The sequence below is a fragment of the Streptopelia decaocto genome, assembly GCF_964273445.1.
Source record: "Streptopelia decaocto genome assembly, chromosome: 22".
Classification (NCBI taxonomy): Eukaryota; Metazoa; Chordata; class Aves; order Columbiformes; family Columbidae; genus Streptopelia; species Streptopelia decaocto.
Window position 1 is genome coordinate 6,871,424 of NC_138677.1, and position 19,383 is coordinate 6,890,806.

The window sequence follows — 19,383 nt, forward strand, 5'->3', positions numbered from 1 at the left end:
GAGCATCAGATTTACCTTTACACCCATCCGCAGCAGTCACTGTGGTGACAGTGACAGGCAGCACTTGGACCTTCCTGCCAGCCTCCAGGAGCAAAACCAGAGCAAGCGGCCACGACCGGAGCCAGCACCCACCTGCTCGTCAAGGCCGGACTCGGGCGTGGAGCACCGGGTGTCCTCGCTGGACAGGAGCCGCATGGAGTCACGGGACAGCGGGGTGAAAGGGGCAGAGAGCAGTTCGGGGCTGATGGGGCTGCGCGGCGAGTGGGTGTGGGGCAGCTCCGAATGGGAGTGGCAGTTGCCCATGTCAGGGGACGCTGGCTGGGGAGTCAAGGGGTTCCCCAGCTGGGGGGTCGTCCGTCCGTCTGTTGATCTGTAAGACCTGAGACAGAACACATCTGAGAGCGCTGCTTCCAGTGCCAGCTGCGCTCTCACTGGCACAGGGCCCAGAGCACCCTGTGATCGGCTCCACCCCCCGCTCGGGAGCCGCCGTACGACGGGGAACCGCAGCCCCGAGGTTTAACTCCTCCAGTCTCATCTTCGTCCCATCTCCACTGTCTCAAAGCAGCTTTGCAACACTGGCGCTGCTCTCCAAAGGTTACGTGTCCCACACATCTCACATGCTGCAAGTGTTGCATAAACACCACAATGAGAAGCCACCCTATGAAATCAGACACTTCAAAATCAGTTTCTCCAAGCGCTTCCACAATCCACATATGACGTGACACCAGGCAGTTCAAGAACCGAGCACAGGGAATCAGTAACGCTGCAAATGCAGCAAGTTTAACAGTTGGGCATAGGACGAGCCCTGTAAAACCCCTGGGCTTCAGAAAATTTGAACCAAGAATTACAGAGAGTGTGAGCTCCTACACAGGTTCCCAGATAAAAGACCCACAGGCTGCAGAGAAACCTGACTGGAGTCCCCACATCTGTGTGCAGCTCTTTAAGATGAATTCCAACAGCAAGTGGCAATCAAAGACTGTCAAGGACCAGATTCCAAAATCTACCTTGGCCAAAATGTTCACCAGAACACACAAACCCAGCCCAAATTAGACTAATAGAGCACCTATACCTGCAGCAAGCTAGACAGAATCCATGTGCTGAATCAAGATGCAATTTAAAAGCTGCTAGAGGAAACTAAACCAATCAGTTACATAAACAAGGCAGGAAGACCACAGGAGGCTCAGCAGATCTGCTGGAGCAGGTCACAAAGACAATGACATGTACGGTCAGCCTCCACAACGTGCTTCCAAGAGCATCCCACTGACGGGAATAACACTTTGGCCAGAGAAACCCAGCGCGCCCCTCGACACCCGCGCGCGGCGGGTGCAGCCCTCGCCCGCGCCGCACCTGCTGCCCCGGCGCTGCGGGGGCACGCTCGTGCTCCAGAGCCACCGCGCTCGCTCCATCTCTTCACACTTGCTATGCCGAGCAGTGAAGGCCGAATCAGACAAGTCCTCGATCTGGAAAGGGAAGGGTATAGGGCTCGGTCAGAGCTTCTACTAAACGCACCTACATGTAGTTTTTCCAGCATTAGCTACAGCATGAATTTAAATACATGTTTTTGTCTGGAGGTAGGTAGATGTTATCAGTGAGTGCAAGAGCACCTTGTTAAACTGAGTCTTCACTGCTTAGGAAGAGATTAAGAACTAAAAACCAAATGAAAGCCACGTAGCCCAGAATGGAAGTGCTCACACAGAGGTCTGAGGAAACACTACCATTATCAGTTCAGCTAAAATAACTACAGTGGCATGACTGGTCACCATTTCCTGATTGGACTATTCCATAAAAAGACTGCTGCCCACAGAGGTCTCTGGACAGCAATGAGACCTCAGATTCAACAGTACCCAGCCAGTTAATCTAACCTCTGCCTTATCACACCTTTCCTGAGAAGGAACCAACACCAGGCTGGTTTCTGCGAGGCCAATTGTGCCATTTCGTTGTGAAAAAGGAAGAGACTCCACACCTCCCTGCTGAGGAACCTGTGCCCACTTCCTTCTGGCATCTTGCGTGGACATTGTTCAGCTGCTCTCAACCCTATCCCACGCTAATTCAGGAACAGAACTCTTACCTCCTCACTGTCTTCATCAGGGTTTGCTTTCAGAGCGCTGATATCCACTTCACGCCAGCTGCAACACACAACATCCAAGGGGGGTCAGTCACAGCCCGGCCTCACATGCCCCGCACGCACTAAGGCTGTCTTTCGGGAAGGGGAAAATACAAGCCTGCCTCAATGAGCAACACCCTTAGGCTCAGTTTTAAAGCCAAGTGACCATATTTGTCTACCAAAATCCCGCCTGTGCTATCAGACAACGGTTTCTCCTGTTCTGCTGTCAGCCTGCTCCATTTTGAGCAGTCTCAGCTGTTTTGCAGTGGGTTCACATCTGTTGAGCGCAACGCTGGGGGTCAGGCAGATGTCCTTCCATGTTGGAAGGTCAGGAATGGAGACCGAAGGTACCAGCGGACCTGCCTTTCTGCCTCCCTGCCCAGCTCCTGGTGCTGGTCTGGCAGCACAGCTGAAGCCTGTCGACAGCTGAGGAAGCAGAGCAGATGCTGCAGCATTTCCTCCTCTTCCTCTGGCTCAGCAACAGGCTCCTTCCCTGCCCCACTCTGAGCAGGGCCTGGGAAGAGTATGTAGAACCAGAAGGAAGAAAGAGGTAAGTGGGAAAGAGACCTGGAAAACCAGGAGGGGAGAGAGGGACTGGAAACTGTCTGGATGAAGAGGCTGGAACAGTGCTGCAGCAAGTTGGCACGCTCCCACCAAGCACTCAGGTGTGAAAACCAGTAACTGATCTCATTCACGGTGTTAATCCAAGAACATCCAAACGTGCGCCGACAGCTCATCTCCTTGCAATCCACTCGGGCAGAGAAAGCCTGTGACCCCTACCACTGCGCAGGCACGGGAGTGCTGCTCCCAGCCCTCCTGTGCTGCAGCGTTAACCCAGCCCAGGCACCCACCACCCAGCCTGGGGACGGGCAGAGCTGGGAAACCTCCAGGACCTTCAGCTCCACATACCCAGCAGCTTTGCAGCAGGACAGAGGACAACGGGATGACTTTAGATTGCATGAAGTACATTCACACAGTAAAAGCCTGGGACGTGACAATCCCGTGACACCCAGGGATCCGGCGCGTACCTGGGTGTGAGGATCTCTTTGTACTGCAGCTTCTCCACACGAGTTGTTGCAGCAACAGACATCGGGATGACAATGTTGTTAATATCGAATGAACTTTCGCCTCTCCTCCTCCTGGGCTGCTGTAGCATGAAGATGAGAACAATGTGAGAAAAGGTTTTAGGTTTTGTCATGTTAAGTCACTGACAGAAAAAGGATGTGGCCTCATATGAAATGGCCTCCTATGACGTATGGAGACTCCGGAACCAACAGCAATTTGCATCAGAATGGAGTTCATCTACTGCTTGCTGGAAATTCCTCTTCCCAATAAAAAATCCTCAGCTCGGAAGGTACAAACAAGGGCAAGGGCTGCGCTGGTCCTGTGCGGCACTGGACCAAGGTGAACAACCACTGCTGAGCTCTAGCCACCAGCTTCTGCACAGCCAGGAGGATCAGGAGATTGATCTGGCTGATAAACTGACCCAGGGAAGTCTCCCATATAATCCACTTCCCTAATGGCAACATAAAAGAAGTAGGGAAACCACCAGGAAAGAGGGAAGAACCACTCTGTTTGGAAGCAGCCCCCCTGCCTGTGTCCCTGCAGGAGTCTGGACTCACCACAGGTGACACTGTGACAGAGGAGGAACATGAAGCAGTCAGACGAGTTCATCTCGGGTTATGACAGCTGCACTAAGAGCCTAACAGCTTCCATCCGAATCACACTTCTGACTGGAACAGATTTTCTATGACAAAAATAAGCTCCACACTTATCTATTTAAACCTGGTTGAATCCTGGGTGCTCTCCTCTGGTCTATCCAAAAACTTGCCCCAAACCTGTGACAGCAGCACTGCCAACACAGTCACATGAATCCTCAATGGATTAGCCTGATATGCAAACAGCCCGTTTTCCTAATGGAGTCACCTGCCATTTACCATGTTCTCCATCTCCCTTGATCCCTGCAGCTTTTAGTGTAAAAACATGTGGGAACCCAAGCACCAGTGACCTGCCACAGCCAAATCCCAGGATTCTTGTCAAGCTGAATAAGGATGGAATGGGTGAGCAACTATTGCCACGGCAGCAAAGAAATCCCAACGTGTCACTGTCAACAGCCAGGCCTGACCCACCAGTTGGGGAGCACATTCAAACCTGTGCCAGACTGGGATGCTCAAACACAGGACTCAGATCCTTGAGCCCAGACCCCAGTGGAGCAAAGCGAGGGGACCACCAAGAACAGGAACATCTACCAACAGTTACTGAGCTGACTGGCTCTCTGCACAGCCAACAGCAATCCAGGAACCTCAGCAGACCCACAGAGTAAAAAGGAGGGTCAGCAACCCTACCATCAGCTGAACCAGCAGGTCCAGCATGCTAAGAGAAAAGCTAAGCACTCTCAAGCCTTGGTGCCTGAACTGCTCAAAAGCTGAGACCCTATGATGGAGCTGAGCTCAGAACCTCTCCAGAAAGGCGCTAGACACTTACAGCTGTGCTGGAGGTGCCCTGTGAATTCGTGCTGGCAGGAGCGGAGCCTTCCGAGGAGGCGGACAATTGCCGTGCTAGAGGGCTGTGAGGTGTGGGGGTCGCAGCTGCTGACAAGTAGCTTGGGCCACCGACATCCGTGTGATGCTTCAACACTACACAAGGAGGGTGGGAGAAAATGAAGAATGACGTTAGTGAACAAACAAATAAACAAAGGGGGTGGGAGGGCGGTGGATAGAAAAGGACCATGTGCACCAGAAATGGTCAGTGCTGAGGAGCACTTTGCATGAAACAGAAGCATCTTCTGATGGTGGCTGCCAGCTCGGGAGGCCCTGGGGGAAGAAGCAGTTAGAGCACACGAGGCGTTGCTGCAGTGGTGACAAGGCTCAGAAGCGGCACATTCACCCTTCTACAAGGCTGAAGGGGGAGAGAGACTGGATATGCAGCAAAGCCCAAGCTTCCCCTGAGAGACCTGGCCGTGGGAGCCTACCTTCACTCCTCTCAGATGAGCAGTCTCGCAATCGCTTTTTGTCATAGGCAGGAGGCTGGACAAGCGAGCGCTCTGGCGCTCTCTCGGCCTTGGACACGGCCGCAAAATCGTCTAAAGGCGGCCTGTGTGCCTTGTCTGGTTGGATTTTTTGATGTGAACGTTCTGAGGAGGGGAACAGAGAAAGAGCTATGAAACTCCAGTTTTCACCTCTCTTTCTGTTGGCACAGGAGTCTTGGGCAGAGTTCGCCAGCTCCACAAATCCAGACAGGCTGGGCTCAACACCATCATGGCACTGGAGAGCAGTGCTCACAGCAGAACCAGCTGTAGTACTGCCTGTGCCAGCATGAGCGCAGCCTCAGACTGAGCGAGAAGAGGTCCCTGCAAACGGGGACCAGCCTGAGCTTCACAACCTGCACACACACGACTTCCAGCCCTGGTCTGCGATACCACGGCCTTATCCCTGAGAGCTTAATTTGAAGGGTGTCCTCCTCTCTCCTCTCACATTGCACAGGTGTCGTGTACAAGACTGGGCAATGTTTCTGCACACAGCGGAGGCAGGAAGGACACTTACTGGCTGCAGTGAAGAAGGAATTCACCAGCTTGTGACGGTCCTTGCGAGCAGGGTCAGACAGGCTGCTGGTAGGCATGGGGGCTCTGTGCTTGAGCGAGAGCTTTTTGGGAGGTTTCATTTTCTCGTAGGGTTTGTTCTGCCACTGAGATTTCAACATGCTCTGGAAGTGCAGGCTTGACGGCACATCTGCAAACGGATAGGAAACAGAGCATTCGAATTAACTAAATTATGCACTAGAACTCTGCAGTACCATAATCCTCTTCCAGTCCCACCAGCAAGAACAGCCCTGGACAAACATACAGGCACTGACTGTAAAACCCAGGCTTGCCAACGCACGCCTCACGTTCAGAGAGGACCTGCCATGTTAGGATTCAACATTTCTAATCTGATGCTCTTTAAGAGAAGCACATTCTTACAGTATTCACAGTCCAAGTATATCCTGACAGGAGAATGAAGTACTCACAATGGCTGATACCTGAACACCTCCCCAAAATTTCCTCACCAGTTCCAGGGACTGGAAAGCCCAAGCAGATCCAGACAGGTGAATGGGACAGAGAGAGCTGGTAGAGCACGGACTGCAGTCGACTGTTATTAGGGGGAACATGTTTCAGGAAAAAGCCAGGACAGCTTCATTTAAAGTATCTTCATCGTTAAAGCTTTGGTTTAGCCCCATCCATTTGCTAAGGAAGGGCTATCACAGAGCCATGGAAGCTTTTTGGCCACCACTACTGTTTTGTGGAGACATGTCCCAAAAAACAGAGAGGGGCCAAGTCAGTCCTTCTAGGATGTTGCCAGCAAAGCTGCAACACCACTGCGCTGAAGTGGTTGGTCTGACTTTGGGAAAACGGCCTCTTCTCTTTGCTACCTTTTGCTTTCTCCTCTAAATTCCCCCCATCCCAGCAGCCCCTACATCTGTGGAAGGAGGGGGGGACAGGTTGACAGCAGGGGAACACTGCAAGACAAAACGCTGTCAGCAGAAAGTGTGTTATTTGCTGATTTGCCACTGTGCTGCTGTCAGCACTGTTTGCACCAGAATCTGTGCAGCAAGTGACACTGTGACGCTTCCTCCTCCTCCTCTGAGCACTGCAGGCCTCCCAGGGACCAGCAGATGGCAACCACAATGAGCTGGGCGCCCCGGCCTCATCCTCCCAACAAGGTTATTACATCATCTGAAAATTCCCAGCGAGAAACCAGATGAACCAGAAAACAAAACAACACAACAACAACAACAAAGCACTCAAAAAGCCCAAGTACAACGGGTTAAAAGCTGCGATGCCTATGCCTCGCTTCCCAGAAGAATAAATGATCTTTTTCCTCCTGTGGCACCTGTCAGTTTTGCCCCCGCAGACTGCACCGCAGATCCCCGGCTGCTGGCCCCGGAGAAGCCCGGAGAGACAGGCTCAAAGTGGAGGTCGGCACTGCCCACAGCTCCAGGGCCAGGCTCCTCTAACAGCCTCACCGGCTCCTCCAGAAGCCAGGCAGTTTGCTTTCAAGGTGAGCCTCCCAAAACGATCATGTGGGAGCACTGACAGCAACCTGGATTAATACTCACAGACACCTCGATGCAGACTAACATCAGACAGAGCACTTCCCCTACCTGAACACACTACCTGGCTTTATGTTTGGGTAGAGAAGTATCCCCACCCTCAAAAAGCAACCCTAGCAAAACTACATTAAGCATTAGTGAATAATCAAAGTTAATCTGTCATTGCCTCTAGGAGGGAGGAAGGGAATGGCTATTTCTGTATAGCTGTTTTAAGCTTTATACCATGTAGCTTTAAAAACAAAGGTTTTACTCTCACGCAGCCAGAACAGATCTTTTACCATGTGAGCTAGCTGCAACTGACCCTAAGAAAATGGAAAGTGAATATGGGATGAGGTAATCTGCTTGGTGGTCATGCTGCAATAGTGCACAACAGGTTTTCTCACCGCTTCTTGGGATATTACATTTAACACTATAGACAGTGGATTACAAGTGCTGTGAAATACATCTCTGCTTCGGGAGTTCAGTGTGTTTAGTTCCTTTAGCATTCCTTAACAGAGATGTATCTTTAGGGTGGGGGGATTTAGTGTTAAAAATAGAACCAATTTACTATTTTAGTCTGTTTTAAATATAGCGCTAGTGAACGATGCCAGATTAATTGTTCCCAGACACCCCATGCATTTCCTAATGTCACATCAAGTTTGTGCAAAGCTGGGATTTAAAGCCGAACACACACATTAGCCCAGTGCCTTAACCCGGACCAATCACTTTACATCCTCCCGGGAAGCAGGACACACACTTTCCTCCCAGCATTCCCATGGTGTTCTGCACCTCAAGCAGCCACAGTTCCTACACCAAGGAAAGGAACCACTATGATCTATTTACTGCCTGGCTCTCCTGATAAAAGTACCAGTTCCTATCATTTGTAGACCTGTATTTTGTGATCAGAGGAAAAAAGGCAACAGATGGACACCAACCACATGCAAGTCGATAGTTCTTGGTCAAAGAACATGCTTTGTATTTACTTTGGTAGCTCAGGAAGCAAAAGACTCTGGAAACTACTTATTTTCCCTTGGGAAAAGTCCCTATACACGAAACTCGTGAATACCCCACAGTCAGGGTTGGTTAGTTATTCCTCTTAACCACTCTGATACCGTAACACAGGGAATCTGAGTGTCTTACCCAGAACGTCCCTTCTTTCTGTACCGGGTGAACCACAGAATATAATCTACAATTCCTTACAAGGTCAAAAAAATTTCCTGTGACTTAAACCAATCCACAAATAATTTTACACAGATGAATAAACTCTGTGAAATCAAGTATTTCTCAAGTGGTTTATAGCAACCAAGACACCAGCCTAAGACCCAGGTCCCAGTACAGCCTCCCAGGGACTGCTTGGTTTCTTCATCCCGAGTGAAGTTCCAGGTCAGGTTCCCATAATACACATTCAGAGCAGACTCCAGGTATAACGCTTTCCTGAACCCTTCCACTTAAGTACATGCTCTGCTCCTAAAAACACTTGCAGATGAACAAGCTTGGTTGTACTCAAGCAGACCCGCAGCTCCTCTGAAGCCCAGGATGGAGGAGCAGGCTCTGGAGCACGTCCGAGCGTGTCCCGTAACCCACCCCGGGACCCCGTTTGCCAGCAGCCCTGGCAGCTCCGCGGGGGCTGCGCTCACCATCTGGGAACGACAGGACAGGGTGAATACAGGAGTCCAGCTGGGACAGGCGCTCCAGCAACGGGGCGTCATACTGGATTTCCAGAGCTGTTGAGCTTCGAGTGCCACACAGAGCACATGAAGGGTTCACATCACAGCTGCATCGTGCCAGGCTATTACGATGGACCTGGAAACACGAAAGAGAATAATTTTAATACATCAGAGGTCGATGTATCTAAGGGCTCTTTTCACACACTCCCCTTTGACAGCTCATGAAAAACATCCTAAAGGCTGATTTTTTTAAAATACCTTGTAAAACACCTGTTCATTTAGTCTCAGCTCATAAAGGGACACTTTAATTGGCATAAACACAACTGAAAACCACTACTCAGCAGCACAGAAAGTTTAACATCTACTAAATTTGACTAAGGGTGTTTTATTTTATCTAGGTTGAAACCTCACTTTCAAAAACAGAGGCAGCAGAATTCAGTTGTCAGAGAGGGAAAAAAGCCGTGTTGAGTTCAGATGGGTCAGAGAACCATCACTACATGCCAAGAGCTGACACTTACAGGGACATCTTTACAGAGTGAAAAAGGATGGTTTTTCAACTTTGTTTCTTTCCTAGACAGACTTTCAATTCACAGATTTATAGACTTCATATGTACTTCATTTGTGTGAAACCACTGCAGGCAGATGCACAACTAGATGTGAATCCGTTACAGAGACAGTAACCTATGATTCCCTGTCAAAATGCAAGGATGTATCAAATCAGATTCTGCACAAGTCTGTTCTGGGTCTAGTATTATTCAAATAATTTCCATTAATGACTTGAATGATGGAAGAGATAATACCCTTAAGCCCTAGAAACAACATTAGAACTGGGAAGGGCTGCAAGCACCTTGAAGGAAAGAGCTGGAATTCCACTCATAGTTACAAATTAAGAGAAGAGGTCTAAAATAAATCAAATGTAATTAACTGAAGGCAAATGCAACAAGTGGACGCTTCAGTGCCCAGTGAAAAGGCAACTGAGCAGCAGTTCTGCCCAGAGGATCTGGTGGGTGTTATGGATCAGAAAATGAACACGAATCAGCAGTGTCAGACCATTACAGAGAATTAACACCCTGCGGGGCTTTACTATCAGGATGGCCGTGCAAGACACAGGAGATAATCCTGCCGCTCTGCTCGGCATTGCTAACGTTAGCTGGAGGGCTGCACCCAGTTTTGGGCACATATTACAAGAAATGTGTGCATCAAACAGAGATGAAAACAACAACAAAAAAGTACAAGATCCAAAAAAAAACGTCCTGTGTGCAAAACGAGAAAGACTTGAGGCATGTTTAGGGCAGAGGTGACCACATTGAGAGTTAGCACATCAACATTCGCACTTCAGGGAAAGCTTCTGAAGCGATGAGGGGAGCTGGCCAGTTTACACTAGGACTTGGACTACTGGTAATAACTTTAAATGGCAGCCAAGGCAGCTTACGTTAGAAAGTTTGGTTTGTTTGGTTTTGCTATCTGCAGGGACACCTCTTCATGCAAGAGCAAAAAGCACAGCGGACCAACGCATCAGTACCTCACCAGGCTTTTTGGTGTGGAGCTTCAGCTAGATACTGCATCGTAAAACCAAACAGCACTAACCTTTTTGGAAAGGGGCATAATGCTGCTGGGTCGAACAAGCCGTCTCTTCTTACAGCTCAGCACCGGGCGAGTGCGCGCTGCTACACACGTTCCGTCCGAAGAGGAAGAAACCATGTTCAGTCGTTGCTTTTTATGCAAGAGTTCCTCAGCTTCTTGGCCATCTCCCTGAGCACGTTCTGCCAGGCCGGGCTGAAGACTTTCCCAAGAAGAGAAACACAGCGTTATTCATTCAGACACCCCATACTACCCAGCAGTACTGGCCAGGTTCATGGTTCAGACCTTAGCAAACACACTAAGCTGAGTTCAAAGCATTGCAATTTCACGAGGCAATAGCTTTTATTAAGCCAACTCTAATTTTTGCTTTTACTTTCGCCACTTTCCACACTCACTACTGAAGCTTTGACAAATTACCTTTGGAAGTTCTGAACAAAAAGCGGCACCTAAAGCTGGACACAGAGCAAGACCAAAAGCCACTCTAGACCTGAACAGCTTTAATCCTAGAATTCAGCTTCCCCCAGAATTACAGTTCAGGGCATCTGAAGACAACAGGTTCTCCTGAGTCTAAATCCAGAGAGCACAAGACCAAGAACATATAATTTTCTAGAAAAAATATTTAACTTTGTTGTAAACTTGATTAATATTTGAGAACTATACCTATAACAACTCTCAGCAGGATGTTAACATTAACCTTTCTGTTCTACAAAGGGCTTTCCCATCCACACGCAGTAACCCTGCCCTACCATGGCATCAATACACATGCCACCTACCAGCACAGCTCCTCAACTACAGAACACTTTCATGCATATTTGACAACTGCTTCATTTCTAAAAATGCAAAACATTAGAGTCCTGTGGCCTGAGGCTCTGCAGTTCAAAGGCTACAGACACACCAGGGCTCTGCCACAGACCGCAGTGCTTCAGCAGCAACTAGTCAACCGGTGCTCCCTACGCGTGCTCATGCTGCAGCATCTCTCCCTCCACAAGGTACTAAGCAAGTGCACGGTGCTGGCAATGCTTCTCCAGCCACCACCAGAACTTCGAAGCACCATGTGTTCAAGGATTTCTCAAGTGGATCAACCCTAAAATCATCCTGTACCACATGAGAATTTCTTTCACTTGTTTTCATTTACCCACTGAAAGGCCTTCTCAACGAAAAAAAGCCTGGAGAAACAAAGAATTTAGAAAGTCTTACTCCCAAAATCAATGGGATTTGGGTTCCTCAGTACCTCCAGAAAAGTGAGACAGTGGTTACAGACACTTCTGCAAAATAAATGCAAGTGGGCCACTAGTACCTTTGGAACATACAATCTGCAAATGTATTAAAAATACCCATAAAGAAACAGTTTTGAACAGGCTCATTCAATGGTTGCCTGCAGGGCTTGTTCATGTAAACACAGCTCAGTTTAATACCATTTTCAGAAAAACAATGCAGCAGAAAACCTCAAGCAAGCAATTTCTTTCACAATGTTTCCAAGCATGATCTACTACTGTACTTTTTTCAGAAATAAACCATTCATACCATTACCAACCCAGTTCCTACCAACCAGCGTGTTACAGGCTGTTTTCCAATGGGACTTTCTCAAGATCACAAAAATGAAGCTCTTCCCATAATATGTAAGCAGCTTACGTGTTAACAACGCCATTGACGGGTCTCGGTGCTCCACAGGGCTTGGTTGGATGGGGCTCAGGAGTATTTGCAGTAGAAACACCCAAGACGTCTAGCGGCTGGGATCCCGAAACACTCTAAGGAAGGATGAGAAAGATCAAACATGTAAAAAGCACTTCTTACATAGCCACAACTTCCTTACTCTCAGTTTCTAGTCGAGGACTCTGTGCTGTAGCCATGTTTCCATGCAGGACTTCAAAACAAGGGTTTGGAAGTCACAATGTGAACGGGAGACTGGAGATGTAAGGACTTCTTAGGAGCAGTTCTGGCCAGAGTGTGGATGCACAACAGAGCTTTCAGTGCAAGAAAGGACGGACTTAAATTCCCCTCAGGCAACCACTAAGGAGCATGAAAGGCTGATGTCTTTAAGGAGATTTTAGCATTTTGTCTCAATAGTGCAAACAAGTGCATAACCACCTGCATATCTTGCAGGCGCCTTCTTAAGTTTGGTGCTGTGCTCTAAGCGACACAGCTGCAAGCTCTGTCTAAGCATTTTGGGGGAAAATAGGAGAAGAGGGAGTGGAGAAGAGACTTGCAAAACTGAATTTGCGTTTTAGCTAAATACCTGTGCAAACATGGTCCAAACAGTACTTTATAAAGCTAAAACTGCCTGATAAACACAAAGCTGGAAACAGAGCTTTGTCAAAGGAAAGTAACCAAAAGCTAAGCTCAAGACACAGAGCTCCCCAGTCCCTTCTGCCTTACGTCTGAAACACAAAGCTCCTCGCTCTGCAGTGAGCAGCAGTTACTGCACATCTGCCCCTGCCCTGCAAGTGGCCTCAAGGCGGAGGGGATGACCACTGTCACCACAGCTTCCAAGGACACATTTGTTTTGGACCTCCTGCCAACGACATTCCACGGCTCCAGCATGTTCATACCCCTGGGACTCATCACCCCAGTCTCATCCTTGCAGCCCTGTTTTGTTTGCAGACATGCTCCTCCTTCCCGGGGTGAAACTTCACTCCTTCACTCGTGCAGCACTTCCTGCGCTCACTGACAATGTCCCTCTAGGTGGGTTTCCCCCTTTGTGTGAGCAAGGGCAGTGGCGCATTTCAAGTAGTAGTAAAAAAAGACAAAATAAAAGGTCTGACTTATCTACATAGGTGTTCAATCCATCAGTTCCCCTGCTCGTCACATAGTCCATCTCAAAAGCACGAGTACAGCATCAATTAGAATCTTCCCTGCAGTCACTCCGTGAACCAAATGAACAACTAAAATTCGGCTGTGGCGGTGCTGGGCTCATGGTTTCCAGAATAGCAGAGACCTGACTCACCAAGGGAAGAGCAATTTCTAATGACACAGACAATTTCTGTCTGTTGCCTGTTTGAGGAACTTTGCTGGGTTTTCTACACTTCTGCTAAAATACAGAAGTTTCTCCGGTGGGACGGGGAGCAGGGACAGGACCAGACGGACACGTTTGTCTCTGACGCTCGGCCTGGTCTGAGCGCACAGACGTGGGGGTGAGATCAGTTCACGCAAGCACAATGCAGCACCCTGGCAAGGTGAAGCGCAGGAGCTCAACGTTCTCCCTCTGGTTTCCAGAGGCTTGGCAAGGCCTTGGCCAGAGGCACCCACGGCTCAGGAGGGCGGGTACACATGACTCAGAAGCTCTTTTGAAATAAGGTATTTATTTTCTTCTCCAGAAAGGGTCTTAAAGGAAGAACCTCTCTCCAAGAGCTGTCTCTGGCTCAGACAGGAATAGAGGGTCACCCCTCTGCTTCCTGTGGAGGCGCTGGAAAGCATCAGTCCAAAGTCTGCTTTTATCAGAACCAGCCCAGGCTCACCTTATCACTCTGAAGCTGGGTGTACCCTAACACGGCTCTACCATGAGGAACAGAGGAACAAGCAGGACTGCAACATCTGCGGTGTTCAGAGCAGAGCGCTCGCCCAGGGCTGTGCTGCCTGGCCAGGATCCAGAGGGTTCGTCACACCAGCTCCAGACTGAGCTCTGATCTGTGCTTTGGGTATGCCTGGTGTCTGGAAGCCCAGGTCTTTAGGATCCTCAGGACTCTTCTAGAGGGTGTCAAAGCTTCAGCTTTAGCACACCTGCTTGTTGCACATTAAACCAGGAGCCTGCAGACTACCAGGGGCAATCAGGGCAGTAAAGAAGCCATGCACTGGCAGGCAGTCATGACCCAACCCCAGGAATGTCCCCTGTATTCCCAAATAACCCAAACAAAACCAGACAGGTTCAGAACTTCACCTATTACTAGATAAAAACCCCTAACACAGGAAAAAGCCTTATCAAGACACTCCATCAATATCTTACCTCATTTGCTATTAACATTTTTAAGTGTGCCCCCCTTATCAGACTAGCAATACAAGCAACAAACCAACGTCAACAGCCAAGTTACCTCCTCACAGCTTCGTGTTATCCCCATCTTATTTGTACACTGAGCTTTCAGTTCTCAAGAGACCTTCCCAGGCCTTCTTTGCAGAGCCAATCCCCCCACTGCCCACAGGATTAGTTCCTCCTAGGGATTATTAGCCACGTCGCACATATCAAGCTGATGCCCAAGAACACGTATCCTGCACTCACACCAGCCGAGGGAGGTACCCATGAGGAGATGAGAGCCAAAGAGGAGCTGGGGATGGATTCCTCCCCTTAATCCATGTTGCAGACCTGTCTCTTACTCTGGCAGTTTGAGGGAAAAAAGAGGTAAAAAACCAAAAAGCCCAATTCTAAGCAGCCCAAAGAGTGCCATAATGATAAGCACCTCACCTCTCCAGGAGTGGCCTAAGAGATACCCTTCCAGTAAACGTCCTAACACAGCAGGAATTGTCTCTGGGCTAATCTCTGGCTCAGAACAGATCAAGACTGACTCAACTCTCCACCCTTATGAGCAAGTCTAATTAAGCACAAACCCTCCCAGCAGCGGGTGCAGAAGCCAGGCGCCCGGAGGCAGCATTTCTGGCGGCTCCCACCTCCAGCACTGCTGCAGAGAAGCTGGCAGCACGGAGGGATGCGGACGGCCACCCGCAGCCACGCATGGAAGGGGAATAAAAAGTCCATTTCAGGAGGAGTTCCTCTCCAAAATGGGAAGGACGGCTACAGGAACAGCTACAATAAGGTTCCAAGTAGACACCTGCAGCCTGCTTTACATCAAAAATATTTTTCACCGCTCTCAGTATCTGTTATTTGTGTCACTTTTACCTCTGAGACCCGCAAGAGATCGGATCTCCATCGCTCTAGCGCTACAGTAATAAAAGTCCCTGTCTGAAGAGCTTATGCCCAAGTGAAAGGGATGAGAAAAGGGACGGTGCAGGACATGAGTAAACACAGCAACAGCGATACAGCTGCGAATGGCACAACCCAACAGCACTGGCCAAGCACTTCCTTTTTCATACATCAGAAATCTACAGATATTTTCTGTCCCTACATACAGAGATGATGTCTAAACCAATCTAAGAAAGGACAATGTGAGGATTTTGTAAGTATATGAAAAATGTCTTTCATGTGTAGAGACAAAGTCAGGTGGGACACAGCCCTTCCATCGGCAGATTCCAGGTTGAAAATATACTTGTGTCAAATAAACACCCTGATTTAAACAGATAAGGAAGACAACATTATTCCTATCACTGTTAGATTTGATCATTTATCTCTGTTAGCAGCCTGCTATTTACAGATTAGCTCCTAAGTAACAGCCAATTCATCAGTGCAGGAACATGCTATTTCTGAAGTGTATCGGAGCACACTGTCGCTGTGCTTGTTTATTATATCTGAGCACTTTTTGGTTAAAGCATGAAAGCGGGAGGCATACGATAGAATGACATCACTGCTCCAGACCAGGCACTATGTCAGGCTTGTGATGCCATCACGCTCTTCAGCAGCCCCTGTCACCCTGGCTCGCCAGCCTTCCGGTGCTCCTCCGTAACGGCTCTGCTTTCATTTGAAGCACTATCAGTAGTACTATTTCAGTCGTGAGCAAAACCTGCTCATTGTACCAAATCACACAGCAGAGTTTGGGGTTCTGCTAATTCTGCTAATCTGCTAATTAAAGACCTAAATTCCAAACACACATCTGAAAGCCAGTGCCAAGCAAGGAGACATTTTATTACAATCACTTTTAATAACCACTTTGTGGTTTGGTGTTACTCAAAAATTTCACAGTATTTTATATTATCACTCAGCATCAGGAAAACTCTGACAAAGTCTTGCCCGTGATCAGAGAAAACACTCAAAATCGAATTTTACAGGCACTTCTGGTTCAGTTTTTTATCCGTATCAGCTACATTGAATATTGGTCTATTAGCCTCAAGCACTCCCACCGCAGTGAAGCTCTGTTTATCTCCAGATGCGGCATTAGGCCAGAAAAGCAGGGCTGCTGCAGCTCGGCAGCACGAGCCTGAGCCACGCAGGGACCACCCTCCTCTTAGTACTACACTACAACTTCAAGATCCTCCATTTTAGTAAGTCAGTGTGTCCCACAGGATCAAAAGTAATCACAGCCGGGCTGAACCGTACGATCAAGCCTTTAGTCTGTGGCCTACATTTCTGCATTAAATAATAAATACCTGGCACTCCACATAGTTTCCAGTGCATCTCACCGAAACCATTAGCTCCCTTTCCAAGTGGTAACAGTCAGGCAGATATTAATAGCCACATCTTTAGAAGACTTCGCTAATTGTGCTGCTCTCAGTTTGAGATACTTCTGCTACAAGGAAAGGATTTTTAAGCTTCACAAAATGCTAATGCACATTACAAAAGTACCCCAAGAAACTCTGTTCTAAAAGGTGTTTAAAGCATATAATTTATTAACCCCAAACAACCCAGGATGGACCAACACAACAGCAGCTCGCCCGTGAAGTCCCACAGAGACGCTCCTGCAGCAGGCCAGTCCCCGCCAGACACGTGGGTCAAGCATCTCTCTCCAGCACAGCCCAAAGGATCAACCCTCCCGACCCAAAACCGATGGACGTGAAGTATCTGGACCCAGTTCCTTCTGCTGCTGGCACTTACCAGCCGGTCAGCCCCAGGCTCCAGCTTAACTTCAGCACTAAAGGGACGGGATGCATCGTCTGCTGCAGGATCAGGGGGTGATGCTTCACCAAGAACTATCAGACCCTGGAAGAGAGGGAAGGGAACAGGAATTAACTGTGGGTCCTCTGATCTCAGCACGAAACCGCACATCCAGCGTCCCCCAGAAACCGAGCGGCTGCAGAGGAAGGCGCGCGCTCCCGGTGCACTGCTCCGGCACAGCGCCAGGCCGAGTCCCGGCTGCCCGGGCCCTCCCGACACCGAGGCTGAGCTGGGCGCGGGAAGGACAGTGGCTGAACCCAGATCACGTGGCGTCAGCCCACGAGCAGCAGACAGTGAGCACCTCAGGCCAACTGCTGACAGCCGCCCGGGGCCGCTCCGCCCGGCGGGGGCAGAGGCAGCGGCTCCATAGCGCACGGCAGAGCCTCGAGCGGCGCGCGGGCCGGGGCCGCTCTGCTCGGGCGGGCAGAGGCAGCGGCTCCATAGCGCACGGCAGAGCCTCGAGCGGCGCGCGGGCCGGGGCCGCTCCGCTCGGGCAGGCAGAGGCAGCGGCTCCATAGCGCACGGCAGAGCCTCGAGCGGCGTGCGGGCCGGGGCCGCTCCGCTCGGGCAGGCAGAGGCAGCGGCTCCATAGCGCACGGCAGAGCCTCGAGCGGCGCGCGGGCCGGGGCCGCTCCGCTCGGGCGGGCAGAGGCAGCGGCTCCATAGCGCACGGCAGAGCCGTTCTGAGCAGGTGCCAGAATCTGCAGTCACACTTGTGACGCTGAGCACGTTTTTTCAAAGAGAGGTATTCCCAAAATTCAATAAGGAAAGAAAACACTGATTAACAAACAATTGCTATAAACCTAGCAGGACAAAGCACAGTGGCACACTGTTTTATCAGGCTTAACATAGGTTGTCCTGTTTACGTTTTGCTCTAAGTGAAGCTTACTCTAAAAGCAGAACTGCTTTCTCTCTGAACAACACCAAGTAAAATAATATAATTATGCATATTCTGAGCTATATTACAATAAAACAGGCTAAAATGTGCAAGGGATTAGAGGGCTGGCAGAACCTACAGGCCCAAAGACAAGACACAACAAGGAGCTATGGAAAGGCTGCTCAGATGAAGCCCAGGGGGATCAGTAATTTGAAGAGTTTCAGAGGCTGCACTGCGTGTCACCAGAAAGTGAGCCTGGAAGGGAACCTGGACACGCCGCCTGGGCAGAGAAAGCGCCACAGCGTCAGAGCTTGCGCAGCTCTGTGTCAACAGCCGATGCACGGCACATGTCCACTCGAGTCTTGTAGGGCTGATCTTGCACCCTGACACAATTTTCTGCACAACAGATCAACAGCTTTTCAGAAAGACAGTGGCAGCCCATAGTTCAGGAATACTTTATGTTAAAAAGGACAGTTCATCAACTAGATGCAACTGTACGTGACCTCAGACCAGCAATGAGGAAATAGGCAGCTTCTAGAATAAACATTACAATAATTTTCTAGAGTCTTCTGACATTTCAGAAGGATGTTTAGTGGATGAGAGGGGCTGGAATTCTATATTAAATTAAGTACTGCTGTGCTTTTCTGTACTCTTGAAAGTTCCTCCCCTGAAAGCAACCCATCGCGCTCCTAGAAACACCCTTAGGCCTGCTCTGGCAAAGAGGCTGGTCATCTCCGGATGTCCAGTGCAGAGAGAGTGGACATGAAAACAGGAGAAAGTGGGACTGAATTCAAAGTTGGAACCAAGGAAGCTGTTTCCCTTTGACACTCGAGAAACCACGTGGGCTTCTCATTTGCTCAGCGAGAGAGTGAGGCAGGGAAGCACCGGAACAAACACCCGCCAGGGACTTCTGCCTTCAGTTTAAAGGAGGAGGACGAAGGGAGCTGCCCCACGGCTGGGGAAGGAGCAGCCTTCCCTGTAACAGCCACAGATTTGGTTTTCCTGCCCTTCTACAGAAGCTACGCTGCCCAAACCCACTGTGCACACCAGTCCTCATCTCCCATTACTTAACTTTTAGCATATAAATGTTTAGCTATTTTGCATTTTATACTTGGAAACCATCTTGCATGATCAGCTTTCTCAAGACAGAAGGAAGAAGATTCATTCTGACACCAGTTCATTAACTCGACATACAGTCCACTTCCCAGAAGCCTTTTGCTAATGTATTCCATTCAGCAAGCCCTGCTCTTCCACCGGGGCATTTACAGTCCTCACTCACTCAACCAGCCCATTTTTCTACATAGCTGCATATAAGCCCAGTCTTCCTCTGCCGCCTGGGCTTTCCACCCACCCGGAAGCCTCTGTCCCCACCACCCCCAGGGCACCACGCACACTG

The 19,383-nt window shown here is 49.4% G+C and overlaps 1 protein-coding gene across 4 annotated transcripts in view; it reads right to left on the reverse strand.

The window, feature by feature from the left end:
• KANSL1 (KAT8 regulatory NSL complex subunit 1) overlaps positions 1-19,383 on the reverse strand; it is a 71,688-nt gene that overhangs the window by 2,682 nt on the left and 49,623 nt on the right. For 3 of the 4 annotated variants that reach the window (XM_082070609.1, XM_082070608.1, XM_082070610.1), the window contains exons 4-14: positions 17,051-17,155; positions 12,052-12,167; positions 10,426-10,621; positions 8,809-8,974; positions 5,647-5,832; positions 5,076-5,237; positions 4,589-4,740; positions 3,133-3,251; positions 2,069-2,126; positions 1,348-1,460; positions 133-379 (exon numbers count right to left, since the gene is read on the reverse strand). In XM_082070609.1, coding sequence (XP_081926735.1) covers positions 133-379; positions 1,348-1,460; positions 2,069-2,126; positions 3,133-3,251; positions 4,589-4,740; positions 5,076-5,237; positions 5,647-5,832; positions 8,809-8,974; positions 10,426-10,621; positions 12,052-12,167; positions 17,051-17,155 — 1,620 coding nt within the window. The remainder of the gene's footprint in view (positions 1-132; positions 380-1,347; positions 1,461-2,068; positions 2,127-3,132; positions 3,252-4,588; positions 4,741-5,075; positions 5,238-5,646; positions 5,833-8,808; positions 8,975-10,425; positions 10,622-12,051; positions 12,168-17,050; positions 17,156-19,383) is intronic. The other variant, XM_082070611.1, reaches the window with a different exon arrangement.